Raw genomic sequence first — 14,035 nt, 5'->3', positions numbered from 1 at the left:
TGAAGTATTAGCATGGATAATTCAACAAAAAAATTAAAAAAAATACCCTAACCAACTGGGCATTCTTACAGAAATGTAAAAGGTGGCTCAATATTAGATAATCTATGAATAGAATTCATTGCTTTACTAAATTCAATGAAAATGTCATGTCATCATCTCTAGAAATGTTAAAATACCTTTCAATGAAATTCAACAATGATTTTTGATTAAAAAACACTCAATAATACGAGGGGTGAGGGGAGGCATGGACAGTATATGTAATCTTAACACTTGTACCCCCATAATACGCTAAAAAAGACACTCAATAATAAAGAAATCAATGGAATACTTCACTAACATGAAAAAAATATATATTCTCTTTGCCCCAGAGCCAATCTTTCTTAATAGTAAAGCAATGAATTCTATTCATAGATTATCTAATACTGAACCACCTTTTACAAGATCAAAATAGGATTGTCCATTATCAATACTACTGTTTCATACTGGGGTGTTGAGCAACACATTTAGACAAGAGAAAAAAATGAGATATGTAACAATTGGAAAAAAGGGTATTATAAAAAAGTTCAATTTCAGATGACATGATGATATACCTGGAAAACTCAAAAGAATCAACTGAATAACTACTACAAACTGTAAGAGAATTTGAAGGTAAGGGGTAGAATATTAATATGTGGAAATTATATTGGGTCAGATTTTGTACACTCCCAGATTAATTTGGCCCCACCTACCTTCCAGGTCTTGGCTGCTCACTCAGTGGAGAGCAATGACCTCTGTTGATAGTGCCTCCTATCCTGGCTAGTTTAGTCTCCCTGGGATAAAAGCTGGGCTGTGGCATAGCTCCCATCATGTCTACCATGGTAGCAGTTATAGTAGCTCCTATGACCAGGCTCAACCCAACTAAACCCTCAAAATCTTTGTTACTTCTGCCACTTCTAGATTCAGATAAGACAGCATACCACAGAATATGAGATCTGACTTTCCCAGTGGCTGCCCAAAGAGACAATAAGAGACACGATCCATAACAGAACTGGTAGATAAATTTCTCTCCCTTCCTTGCTGCAAAAGACCATTCTGAGGTGCAGTGATACTACAGAGCCTGTCCAACTACATCTTATATGACCCAACAACTGGCTGTGTTTCTTATGAAGCTGTGGCAGTAATGCATCAATTTGTATTTTCCTTCCCTCCTTTCCTTTTTCCATCATTCTCAATGCACTGGGATTATTATTGCAACAAAGCATTGGCAAATAAACTTGGACTCAAGGTCTGTTTTCTATGGAACCTAGTCAAAGTCAGAAATAATAGCCTTATATAATATATACAAACAACAACCGGTTGGTAGATATAATGGAGAAAAAGCTCCATTTACAATAACAACAAAACTGAAAAAATACTAGGCATAAACTTAATAAGAAATGTATAAAATGCAATGTAAAGAAAACTTGGAAATGCTCCTGTAAGACATAAAATTACACTTGAACACAATTGGAAGGACACATCATGTTCTTGGACAGAAAGTCTCAACATCATGACTATGTCAATTTTCTATAAGTTATTTAGAAATCTAATTTAACATCTGCCTCCCCTCCCCAATAATAACAGATTTTCATTTAAAACTAAGCAAGCTGATTCTAAAGTTCATGTGAAAAAATAAAAAAGCAAAAATAGCTAGGAAAGCTCTAAAAAAGAACAATAAAAAGGGACTAGACCTACCAGTATTAAAATAAACTGTAAAGCCCTTATAATTAAAAAGTGTAGCTCTTTCCCATCTTGCAAGATGGCGGGTGAAAAAGTTGAGAACAAGCCGGATACTAAAGAGAAGAAACCTGAAGCCAAGAAGGCTGATGCCAAGAAGGCTGATACCGGTGGCAAAGTGAAAAAGGCTAACCTCAAGGCTAAAAAGGTTAAGAAGGGGAAGCCACACTGCAGCCAAAATCCTGTTCTCGTCAGAGGAATCGGCAGATATTCCCAATCTGCCATGTACTCTAGGAAGGCTATGTACAAGAGGAAATACTCAGTGGCTAAATCCAAGGTTGAAAAGAAAAAGAAGGAGAAGGTCCTCGCCACTGTTACAAAACCAGTTGGTGGTGACAAGAATGGTGGCACTCAGGTGGTTAAACTTCGCAAAATGCCTAGGTACTATCCAACAGAAGATGTGCCTCGAAAGCTGTTGAGCCACGGCAAAAAACCGTTTAGCCAACACGTGAGAAGACTGCGAGCTAGCATCATCACTCCCGGGACCATCCTCATCATCCTCACCTGACGCCACAGAGGCAAGAGGGTGGTTTTCCTGAAGCAACTGGGCAGTGGCTTGTTACTTGTGACTGGACCTCTGTCCCTTAATCGAGTTCCTCTGCGAAGGACACACCAGAAATTTGTCATCGTCACCACCACAAAAATTGATATCAGCAATGTGAAAATCCCTAAGCATCTCACCGATGCTTACTTCAAGAAGAAGCTGGCCGGCGCGGTGGCTCACGCCTGTAATCCCAGCACTCTGGGAGGCCGAGGCGGGCGGATTGCTCAAGGTCAGGAGTTCAAAACCAGCCTGGGCGAGACCCCGTCTCTACCATAAAAATAGAAAGAAATTAATTGGCCAACTAATACATATAGAAAAAATTAGCCAGGCATGGTGGCTCGTGCCTGTAGTCCCAGCTACTCGGGAGGCTGAGGCAGGAGGATTGCTTGAGCGCAAGAGTTGGAGGTTGCTGTGAGCTAGGCTGACGCCACAGCACTCACTCTAGCCTAGGCAAGAAAGCGAGACTCTGTCTCAAAAAAAAAAAAAAAAGGCCGGGCGCTGTGGCTCACGCCTGTAATCCTAGCTCTTGGGAGGCCGAGGCGGGTGGATTGCTCAAGGTCAGGAGTTCAAAACCAGCCTGAGCAAGAGCGAGACCCCGTCTCTACTATAAATAGAAAGAAATTAATTGGCCAACTGATATATATATAAAAAAAAATTAGCCGGGCATGGTGGCGCATGCCTGTAGTCCCAGCTACTTGGGAGGCTGAGGCAGAAGGATCACTCAAGCCCAGGAGATTGAGGTTGCTGTGAGCTAGGCTGACGCCACGGCACTCACTCTAGCCTGGACAACAAAGTGAGACTCTGTCTCAAAAAAAAAAAAAAAAAAAAAAAAAAAAAAAAAAAAAAGAAGAAGAAGCTGCGGAAGCCCAGACACCAGGAGGGTGAGATCTTTGACACAGAAAAGGAGAAATACGAGATTACAGAACAGTGCAAAGTGGATCAGAAAGCTGTGGACTCCCAAATTTTACCAAAAATCAAGGCAATTCCTCAGCTCCAGGGCTATCTGTGATCTCTGTTTGCCCTGACAAATGGAATTTATCCTCACAGATTGGTATTCTAAATTTTTACAAAGAACTTAATTAAATAACTGAAAGATTAAAAAAAAAGTGTAATATTGGCACATGAATACACAGAGAAGACCAATGGAACAGAAAAGTCCAGAAATTGAACTAAAAGTAAATGTGGAAATTTCGTATTTGATAACGAAGGGTAGCACCTAAATTAAAATCAGTGGGATACAGATGAAGTTTTCAATAAGTAGTGTTAGGACAACTGTATAGCCATTTGGAAGAACATAAAATTGGATCCATCCCCTATGTCTGCACCAGGAAAAATCAAATGGATCTAAACAAACAAACAAACAATAACAACAACAAAAACAGTAAAATAAAGTCACATGAGCACTAGAAGAAGGCATTGGTGAATTCCTTTATAACTACGAAGTGGGAAAGGCCTTCCCAACATGACATAAAATACAGAAGCTATAAAAGAATATGTTGACAAGTCTCACTAGATACATTTTTTTTTGCACACACATAAGCAAAGTCAAAATACAAATGACAAACTGGGAAAAATACCTACAAAAGATAACCATCTCCCAGAAATTGAGGCTACAAAGACCAGCAATGGAGGAAGAGCACAGGTCACAGGAAAATAAATAAACATATAAAGAAATGTTCAATCTCCCTCCAAATAAAAGAACTGCAAATTAAATCTACACAGAAATACCATTTCTCACCTATTAGATGGCAAAAATCCCAATTTAGCAATACATTCTGACAAGGCATTCTTTTATATTGCTGATGGGAATGTAAAATGGACATTTGGTAATATCTACTAAATTTATAAATTTATTTAATATAGAACCAGTAACCCAGCTCTGGAAATCTATCCCACAGATATACCTGCACAAGTTCACCATGTCAAACATGCAATGTCATTTGTTGTGCCATTGGTTGTAACATTAAAAGAGTAGAAACAACCCAGGTGTCCAAATAAGGAAATGGTTGAATAAACTGTGGTACAGCCATACAACAGTATATTATACAGCTATCCAAAACGATGAAGAACTCTGGCTACTGACATGGAGAGAATTCTAGGACAAATTTTTAAATAAACAGACTAAGATGCTGAATGGTGTATAGAGTAAGCTATCTTTTGTGTAAAAAAAAGGAGGACTAAGAAGCTATATACATATTTCCCTGTATTTATATAAAGAAATACTTTAAAATGGAGGAAAAAAACTAATAAAATGCTTATTTGAGGGGTAAGAGTAAAAATGAGGTAGATTAAGACAGATATGGGAGGCTGGGCGTGGTGGCTCACGCCTGTAATCCTAGCATTCTGGGAGGCTGAGGCAGGCGGATCGATCAAGGTCAGGAGTTTGAAACCAGCCTGAGCAACAGCGAGACCCTGTCTCTACTAAAAAAAATAGAAAGAAATTAGCTGGACAACTAAAAATACATAGAAAAAATTAGCCGGGCATGGTGGCGCAAGCCTGTAGTCCCAGCTACTCGGGAGGCTGAGGCAGTAGGATTGCTTGAGCCCCAGCCTGACCAAGAGCTAGACTCCGTCTCTGCTATAAATAGAAAGAAATTAATTGGCCAACTTATATATATAGAAAAAATTAGCTGGGCATAGTGTTGCATGCCTGTAGCCCCAGCTACTCGGGAGGCTGAGGCAAGAGGATTGCTTGAGCCCAGGAGTTTGAGGTTGCTGTGAGCTAGGCTGACACCATGGCACTCACTCTAGCTTGGGCAACAAAGTGAGACACTGTCTCAAAAAAAAAAAAAAAAAAAATCACTGGAATGTATGGAAATGGCTTCTAAGGATGTTAGGCCAAGGAAGACAATATAATATTGGATTAAGCTAAATGTATTGATAAGAGTAGGCTTACCAGAGAGCCTAGATTTAATGTGTTAGCTCAAACACTGAGTGTTCTAACAGTTTGCCTGACAGAGTGATATATTTAATGTGCTGAAAGAAAAACAAAACAAAAATTTTGAAAAACCTGCCAATCCATAATTCTATGCCTAGTGAAAATACTTTTCAAAATGAGGAAGAAATAGACATTCTCAGACCAAAAAGAAAAAAAAAAAAACAAAAAAACACTGAGAGAATTCATTGCCAGCAGACCTAACTACACAAAATGTTAAAGAAAGTTCTTCAGACAGAAGGAATAAGGGCCTGGCCTGGTGGCTCACGCCTGTAATCTTAGCACTCTGGAAGGCCCAGGCGGGTGGATCCCAAGAAGGAATGTGACAGCAGACAAAAACTTGAACCTACACAAAGAAATGTAGAATGCTGGAAATGGAATAAATAAAAGGAAATAAATTTTATTTTTTCTGCTTAGTTCTAATTGCTTGAAAAGATAACTGATTGTCTAAAAGCAAATTTAGTAGCAATGTATCATGTTTATAGCATATGTAAAAGTAAAATGCATGACAACAATAGCACAAAGAATGTAAAGATGAAATTTGGAACATACTGTTGTAATGTCCTTACACCACTAATATTATAATGGTATAATATTATTTAAAGGAAGTCTTTAACTAATTAAAGATATATGTTTTACACTCCAGGGCAACGACTAAAAAATTAAAAAGTTATGATTGGTAAGGTTTTTTTTGTTTTTTTTTTCAGACAGATTCTCACTCTGTTGCCCGGGCTAGAATGCCGTGGCGTCAGTCTAGCTCACAGCAACCTCAAACTCCTGGGCTCAAGCAATCCTCCAGCCTCAGCCTCCTAAGTAGCTGGGACTACAGACATGCGCCACCATGCCCGGCTAATTTTTTCTATATATTTTTAGTTGGCCAATTAATTTCTTTTTATTTTTAGTAGAGTGGTAAGTATTTTTTTATAGACACAGGCCCTCAGCTATGATGGTAAGTTAATAATAGAGATAAAATAGAATAATAAAAAAGGCTCAATTAACCCAAGAAAAGGCAGAAACAGAGGACAAACAAAAAACACAAAACAAAGAACAGATAGAATAAATGGAAAATAGCTAGCAAGATGGTAGATTTTAACAGAAACATTTCAATAACCATACTTTGTGTGAATGAACTAAACATGCCAATTAAAACGAAGAAGGTAAGAATGCATTAAAAAAGCAAGAACCAATTATACGCTGTATATAAGAAACCCACATTAAATATGAAGACATTGATAGGTTAGAAGAATGGAAAAAGATATACCATGCAAGCACATATCAAAAGAAAGTTGGGATAGCTATATTTATATGAGAAAAAGAGGCTTCAAAACAAGAAATACCATCAAGGATAAAGAAAGGCTTCTATTCTCTAAGAAAACATAATAATTCTAAATGTGTATAACAAACTACAGAACATTGAAATACATGAAGGAAAAACAAATAGAACTATAAGGAAAAATGGACAAATTGTTGATGAATCTACAATTAGATAGACATTTTCATAGTCCTCTCTCAGTAATTGATAGTAAAAGTAAGCAGAAAATCAATAAGGATATTGAAAAACTGAACAATATCAGCCAACCTGGCATAATTAACATTTATAGAACATGTTACCCACTGAGAGAAGAATACACAGTTTTTCAAGTACACATGTAATATTCATGAACTGAAACTATATTGTGACCCATAATATAAACTTAACAAATTTTAAAGACTATAAATTATACTTTGTTTTTAGATCATAATGGAATTTAACTAGAAATTAATAACAGGCATGTAGAAAATCCAATATTTTGAAATTAAAGAACTTCTAGATAACCCTTGAGTCACAGAGGAGCTCTCAGGGTAAATTAAATATTTTCAAATGAATAAAAATGAAAACACTACATATCCAATCTTGTGGGATGCACCTAAAAGCAGTACTTGAAGTTTGTAGCATAAATGCTTATATTAGAGAATAAGAAAGGTCTTTAATGAGTAATTTGAGTTTCCTCACTAAGTAACTAGATGAAGAAGTGATCAAATTAAACCCAAAGCAATCAAAAGGATGGAAATAATAAAGATAAGAGGATAAATCAATGAAATTGAATGGAGAAAGTAGAGAAGATTAATGAAACCAAAGGCTGGTTTTTAGAAAATAACAGAAAAAAAATGATAAAACTCTATCCTAACAGATCAGAAAAAAAAAAACCACATAGACGACATAAATTATCATAAATGAAAGTATCATAAATGAAAGAGAAGGCCTCACTACAAATCCTGCAAACATTAAAGGATAATAAGGGAACATAACAAACAGCTTCACATGGCCAGGCGCGCGGTAGCTCACGCCTGTAATCCTAGCACTCTGGGAGGCCGAGGCGGGTGGATTGCTCCAGGTCAGCAGTTCGAAACCAGCCTGAGCAAGAGTGAGACCGTCTCTACTATAAATAGAAAGAAATTAATTAGCCAACTAATATATATACAAAAAATTAGTAGGGCATGGTGGCTCATGCCTGTAGTCCCAGCCACTTGGGAGGCTGAGGCAGGAGGATTGCTTGAGCCCAGGAGTTTGAGGTTGCTGTGAGCTAGGCTGATGCCATGGCACTCACTGGGCAACAAAGCGAGACTGTCTCAAAAAAAAAAAAAAAAAAAAAAAAAAAAAAAAAACAGCTTCACACCAATAAATTCAAGAACAGATGAAACAGAAAATCCTTGAAAGATACAAACTACTAAAGCTCGGTCAAAAAGATACGGATAACCTGAGTAGCTCTTTACCTATTAAAGAAATGAAATTTATAGTTAATAACTTTCCCACAAAGAAAAGTCCAGGCCCAGATAGTTTCAGTGGTGAATTCTACCAAACATTTAAGGAAGGAATACCAATTCTACACAATATCTTTCAGAAAATAGAAGAGGAGAGGACACTTCCCATTTCATTTTATGAGGCCAGCATTATGTTAATGTCAAAACCAAAGATAGCACAAAAAGGAAAACTGCAGATCAGTATCCCCCATGAACAGAGACACAAATATCTTCAGCAAAACATTAGCAAAGCAAATCCAGCAATATATGAAAAGAATGATATATCACGTCTAACTGAAGTTTATTCCAGGAGTTCAAAGCTGGCTCAACATTGAAAAATCAACCAGTATAATCACCACAATAACAGACTAAAAAAAAAGGACATTATTATTTTTATGGATGTAGGAAAAACATTTAACAAAATCTAATTCATAATAACAAGTCTCTGGAAACTAGCAATACAGGGGAACTTCCTCAATTTGGTAAAAGGCACCTGCAAAAAAGCCTACAGCCAACATATTTAAAAGGCAAAAAGCTGAATGCTTTCCCCCTAAGATCAAGAAAAAGTTATAGAAGTCTGCTGTCATCATTTCTATATAATATTTATAACACTGCAGGTTCCAACTGCAAACAAGGCTACTAGAACTAACAAGTGAGTTTAGCAAAACTACAGGATACAAAAATCAATAAAATCAATTGACAAACTAGTTCTAAAATTGATATAGAAAAGCGAAGGCCCTAAAATAATCACAACAACTCTGAAAAAGAAAAACAAAGTTGGAGGGCTAAAACTACTATCATCAAGCATCATCAAGTATTGGCATAAAGATGAACAAATATGAAATTCCACATGATCATGGAGAAAACAAAGAAAAAAAAGTATAAATATTAATAAATTTAAAGTAAAAAGAAAAAAATTAAGAAAAAAAAGAAAAAGAAAAAAGATGAACAAATAGATCAATGGACAGACTAGAGAATCCAGAAATAGACCTACATAAATCTGGTAAATTGATTTTTGACAAAGTTTCAAAAGTAAGTCAAATGGAATCTGTATACGAGAAAATGAACCATGACATAAACCTCACAACTTGTACAAAATTAACTCAAAATGGATCATAGATCTAAATGTAAAATTACAAAGCTTTTAGAAAAAAACAGAAGAAAATCTTCAGGATCTTAGACTAGGTTAGACTTCTTAGATTTGACACTAAAAGTATGATTTATAAAAGAAAAATTGATATTTGGGATTTCATAAAAATTTTTAAATTTTAGTTCTACAAAATATACTGTAAAGAGAATAAAAGATAAACTACAGATTGCTAGAAAATGTTTGAAAATTACATATTCAACAAAGAATTTGTATCCAGAGACAAAAATAGTACTAGGCTCTTAGCATTGTTTTGAAGACTAAATGAGTTAATACAAGTAAGGCACATATAAACATGATTGCCTGGCACATATAAACATTCATCAAATGTGAACTATTATAACTTTATTATCATTGTTATTATAGTATTCTTTAAAATTGGGAAAATAGAAGCAAGCCAAATGTTCATCAACAGAGAAATTATTAAATTATGTTACATCTTTTATAAGGAATATTTGGCAATGGTTTAAAAAAATGGAGTAAATCTATCCATTTGTACTATCCTGGAAAGATGTCCACAATTTTGAAAAAAGCAGATTGCAGGACAATTAGTATAATATGATCCCATTTGTGCAAGGAGAAAATTATATATTTTCTGGAAATTTTTCTAGACTAAACTGCTAACAGTTGTCCCTGGGGAGGAGAGTAGAATAAGGAGGAGTACAAAGGGAGGGTAGGATGTGGGCAAAATCTGAAAGGAGTCTTTACTTTTCATTCTATTTATTCCTATATTGTTTAAATTTTTACAATAAATATATTTCTGTATTACTTGTGAAACAAAAATATACAAAAGAAAAGAACCAACTATCTTTTAAAAGAGCAATGATAAATAACTTTCTGATTGTCTTGGCTGATGGATTCAAAGTGGATGAAGTGCAAGCTTACCTTGGACTGAAAGATTTGCCTAAAAACAGACTGAGCTTCTATTTGTAACAGCAAACATTGATGGGTGCTGCTTGCTGGCCTAACAGCACAAAGAACTAGGTTATTGCCCTGGTTGTGCTACTAACTAGCTTTGTTATGTACTGTATTATAATTGATAGATTATGGAGTCCTTGAGGACTGGGATCAAGTCTTTTTTCTCTGTCCTCCCATCTGATAACACCAGGCCTAGTTGGGAGTTAGCGCCAAATTAATAGGAGAAAGGAGTTAGTTATTCCTCACCCGAGGAGCCTAATATAAACCAACTTTCCAAGTCGCGTCAAAGTGACATATGATCGCCATCTAGTGGCAAAAAGGGTTTCTGCAGAATTTAGCGAGGAAAAGAAACGGACTTTTTTTTTTTTATTTCGGCATATTATGGGGGTACAGATTTTAAGGTTTCAATAAATGCCCTTCCCCCACACACAAGTCTGAGTTTCCAGCATGACCATCCCTCAGATAGTGCACATGTCACTCATTATGTATGGACTTTTCTTTTTGAGGTGTGTTCCAGGGAAAGATACCTTTGAGCAAAAAAAAAAAAAAAAAAAAAAAACAGTGACTATCTAAAAGACTATGATCCACCTTTAAAAAGGTCCCAATCAGCCGGGCGTGGTGGCTCACGCCTGTAATCCTAGCACTTTGGGAGGCCGAGGCGGGCGGATTGCTCAAGGTCAGGAGTTCGAAACCAGCCTGAGCGAGACCCCGTCTCTACCAAAAATAGAAATAAATTAATTGACCAACTAAAAATATATATACAAAAAATTAGCCGGGCATGATGGCGCATGCCTGTAGTCCCAGCTACTCGGGAGGCTGAGGCAGTAGGATCGATGAGCCCCGGAGATTGAGGTTGCTGTGAGCTGGGCTGACGCCACGGCACTCACTCTAGCCTGGGCAACAAAGTGAGACTCTGTCTCAAAAAAAAAAAAAAAAAAAAAAAGGTCCCAAGATTTATGTCTTGTAGTGTAAGATGACATCTGGGATCTTTTGTGTCATGTTTCCTCTATGACAACCTTATCATTACATACCCCACACATCTCTAAGCTGTGCAGGGTCCACTCTTGCCACACCTCTGTACTACCTAAAAAGAATGAGCCACGTGTGATAATAGGTGTGCACAACCATGCCTCTCCAAAGTTTACAAAACACGAATAAATTCCCAGGCCAGTTTGCTCAGAAGATACAAAACAAGACTGGGAAAAAAATCTTCCATAAACTTTGCCCTCCAGGCTCATCATCTTTCCGAATTATCTACCAGAAAGTGTCACTCTTCCAATATCTCTCATTCCAAAAGACTACAAGGAAACCCACCCTGAGTCAGCACTGCAAGTACCACTCTGTGACAAAAGCCTCACCTGCCCATGCAGGACAAAGGAGTAGTGAGATACTGGACCCTGTGCTTATGGACTCATGGACTCAAAAAAAAAAAGTGATGTAGGGACACATTGGCAATTAATCAGAGAAATATTGGTATTTATACATCTGTGATGTCTACATGCTAAACACAACAATATTCCTGTAAAATGTTGTTCAGCAGAACATGAGTGCAGACATGCACGAGTTTGTTCCTACCACCATGCTATGGAGTTGCAGAGAAATTAGGAACTATGAACAAGATGAATCCATCAAGTTACTCCCAGTGTAAAAAAGGCAAGAAGCTCTAATATCTATTTATATGCAACTCCCTGGGGACTGAAGTGGTTCTTCCTAATGGCTGGAAAATACTAAGTCGCAAAGAGGTCTTCCCGAGGATGCTGATGGAGATAATGAACGTTTGAGCTGTCTGTAGAACGTTTAAAAACGGTAATAGAACGTGTAGGAATATGTGCTCTTCCAAGTGTTCCTAATTTCATACTAGTAAAAGTCAACGGTTCCTGCTGGCACTAGAAAAGCGCGCTGTCAACATAAAGAAAAGCTGAAAAGCAACACGATGAGAGACGAGGTACACCGAGGTCTCCAGACAGGAGTGTCTGGAGACAGCGACAAGAGACAGCACTCCTTACTGTCCAAGGGTAATGCAGGAGCCCCCCTGCCCGCCTGGCCCAGGCCAGTCCCCTCCCGCTGTCAGTCCCCTTCGCTGGGCAATGGGACTCAGAGCCACTTCCCGCCAAAGACAGTGGTACTCTTTCGAGATGTCTCCCTGACTCCTGGGGTTTCAGCTCCAACCCGCCTCCCTCCACTACAGCCAGCGGTGGTCTGGATCCGCCTAGCCACGCGGGCAAGAGTTACCCTGCCCCGGCCCGCTCCCGGGTACCGCGGCGAGGCTGGCTCGACGTACGATTTCGCTTTCTGTCAATCGGCCTCGCCTGCAGTCCCGGGAGCTGGAAGCGGCTGCGTCTGGCTAGCCCAGAGCCCGGGGCCACCGCGCAGCCACCCCGCGGGCGAGCGCCCAGGGCCGCGAAGACCGGGAGAGCGGCTGCGCCCCTACTCACATAGCGCTGCAGCTTCCTCTCGGGGGGCGACTTGACCAGCCAGCCGGTGCACACCGCGTCGCCAGCGCTCATCGTGGCCGCCGCCGCCGTTTCCTCCTCCTGGGCCGGCCGCCCGCGGCAGGAGGAAGTCGGGCCAGGGATCCCGGTGGGGCGGGCCCTGCGCCCGCCTGCCCAGCACCGCCCCGAGCGGCCGCTGAGACCCCCGCCTCCAGCCTCCGCGGTCCCGGGAGGAGACCAGCACAGCCAGGCAGCCCAAGATGATGGGAAAAGGAGCGGACACCGGGTAGCTCCTTCGAACAAGTGCAGTGACGCTAGCGGCAGTGCTTTGGGGGACTCTATGCAGGGCGCCCTGCCCCTCTCACCCGGGGGCCCAGGAGACTGTTCTAAGAGTTGAGCTTGAGTGGCGGGTGAGAGAGCGCACAAAAGGAACCCTGAGACCTAATTCCCCATCTCTGACCCGTGTGAACTAAAATAAAATTTTAAGGCCCATCCCCCCACACACACTGGCTTACTAAATGGACCTCCTTGTGGCCAAAGGAATATCCTAAAACTAAATTGCCTGCCAGGAGGAAGGAGATCAAATATGCCTTATCATGCTCCCCTCCCTTCTTGGAGACTTCCTTTGTAACCCATTAACAGGCCTAAGGGCATGCAAGACAAACCTGCAGGCCCTCAATTTACACAACAAATCTATGTTCCGTGGCTTGGTTCTGATAACAGCTCCTTATGTTAAAACATTCCAAGCCTTTAGACAAAGCTTCAAGTCTTTAACCAATTACAAGCCAAAGAATCTTTAAACTCACCTATAACCTGCAAACTCCCCCCCCCCTTTGAGATGGCCCACCTTTTCGGGCCAAATCAATGTATGCCTCCCACATACTGATTTATGACTTTACCTGTAACCCCTATCTCCCTGAAATGTATAAAACCAAACTGGTAACCCAGCCACAGCGAGTCCACTTGCTCAAGGCTTATTGGGAGTGGTTCTGGGTCATGGTCCTCAAATTTGGCTCAGAGTATATCTGTTTAAAATTATTTTACAGAGTTTGGCTTTTTTTTTTTCCATTGACACCAAGCACTTCAAAAGGGCTCCTCCCTGAAGTCTCAGGGGAAGGAGAGCCCTGAAACCTACCACCCGCATCTGCTGTGTACCGGATTCAGTAAGGAAGAAAAGAAAGATTCCTCTTGGACTTCCCTGTTCCATTTGATTGTTTGCAGAGTACTGTGTTTTTATGCCCCTCCTACAAAGATCATTGTGTTTAGTTATAAGCTTTGCTGGCAAAACTGTTTAAATGTCCTAATGAACCCAAATGACCCAGATTCAAAAGGTTTGCAGTCTCTTTGACTGTAAGATTTTAAAAAGATGACTCTATGCAACTTGCTCATTGGGATGAAAAAAAAATAAAAGTAAAAAAAAAAAAAAAGATGACTCTAAGGTTGATTGTGTCAGGCAGTGTGCTGAGCACTCTAAATAATAACAATAACAATAATAAACACTTAAGATTTATCATGACCTTCCT

The 14,035-nt window shown here is 39.3% G+C and overlaps 1 protein-coding gene and 1 pseudogene across 5 annotated transcripts in view; one reads left to right on the top strand and one right to left on the bottom strand.

The window, feature by feature from the left end:
• GAB3 (GRB2 associated binding protein 3) overlaps positions 1 to 12,644 on the bottom strand; it is a 103,275-nt gene extending 90,631 nt beyond the window's left edge. For all 5 annotated transcript variants that reach the window (XM_012742283.3, XM_075999780.1, XM_012742284.3 and 2 more), the window contains exon 1: positions 12,516 to 12,644. In XM_012742283.3, the coding sequence (XP_012597737.1) occupies positions 12,516 to 12,587 (72 nt within the window). In that variant the 5' untranslated portion in view covers positions 12,588 to 12,644. The remainder of the gene's footprint in view (positions 1 to 12,515) is intronic.
• On the top strand, positions 1,778 to 3,405 carry LOC105858888 (large ribosomal subunit protein eL6-like; annotated as a pseudogene).
• Positions 12,645 to 14,035: the final 1,391 nt, after the last annotated feature.

Source organism: Microcebus murinus, unplaced genomic scaffold, assembly GCF_040939455.1.
Source record: "Microcebus murinus isolate Inina unplaced genomic scaffold, M.murinus_Inina_mat1.0 scaf005_hap2_Mmur4.0, whole genome shotgun sequence".
NCBI classification, from domain to species: domain Eukaryota; kingdom Metazoa; phylum Chordata; class Mammalia; order Primates; family Cheirogaleidae; genus Microcebus; species Microcebus murinus.
The sequence above is the reverse complement of the archived record's forward strand: the minus strand, read 5'-3'. Positions and strand labels throughout refer to the sequence as shown.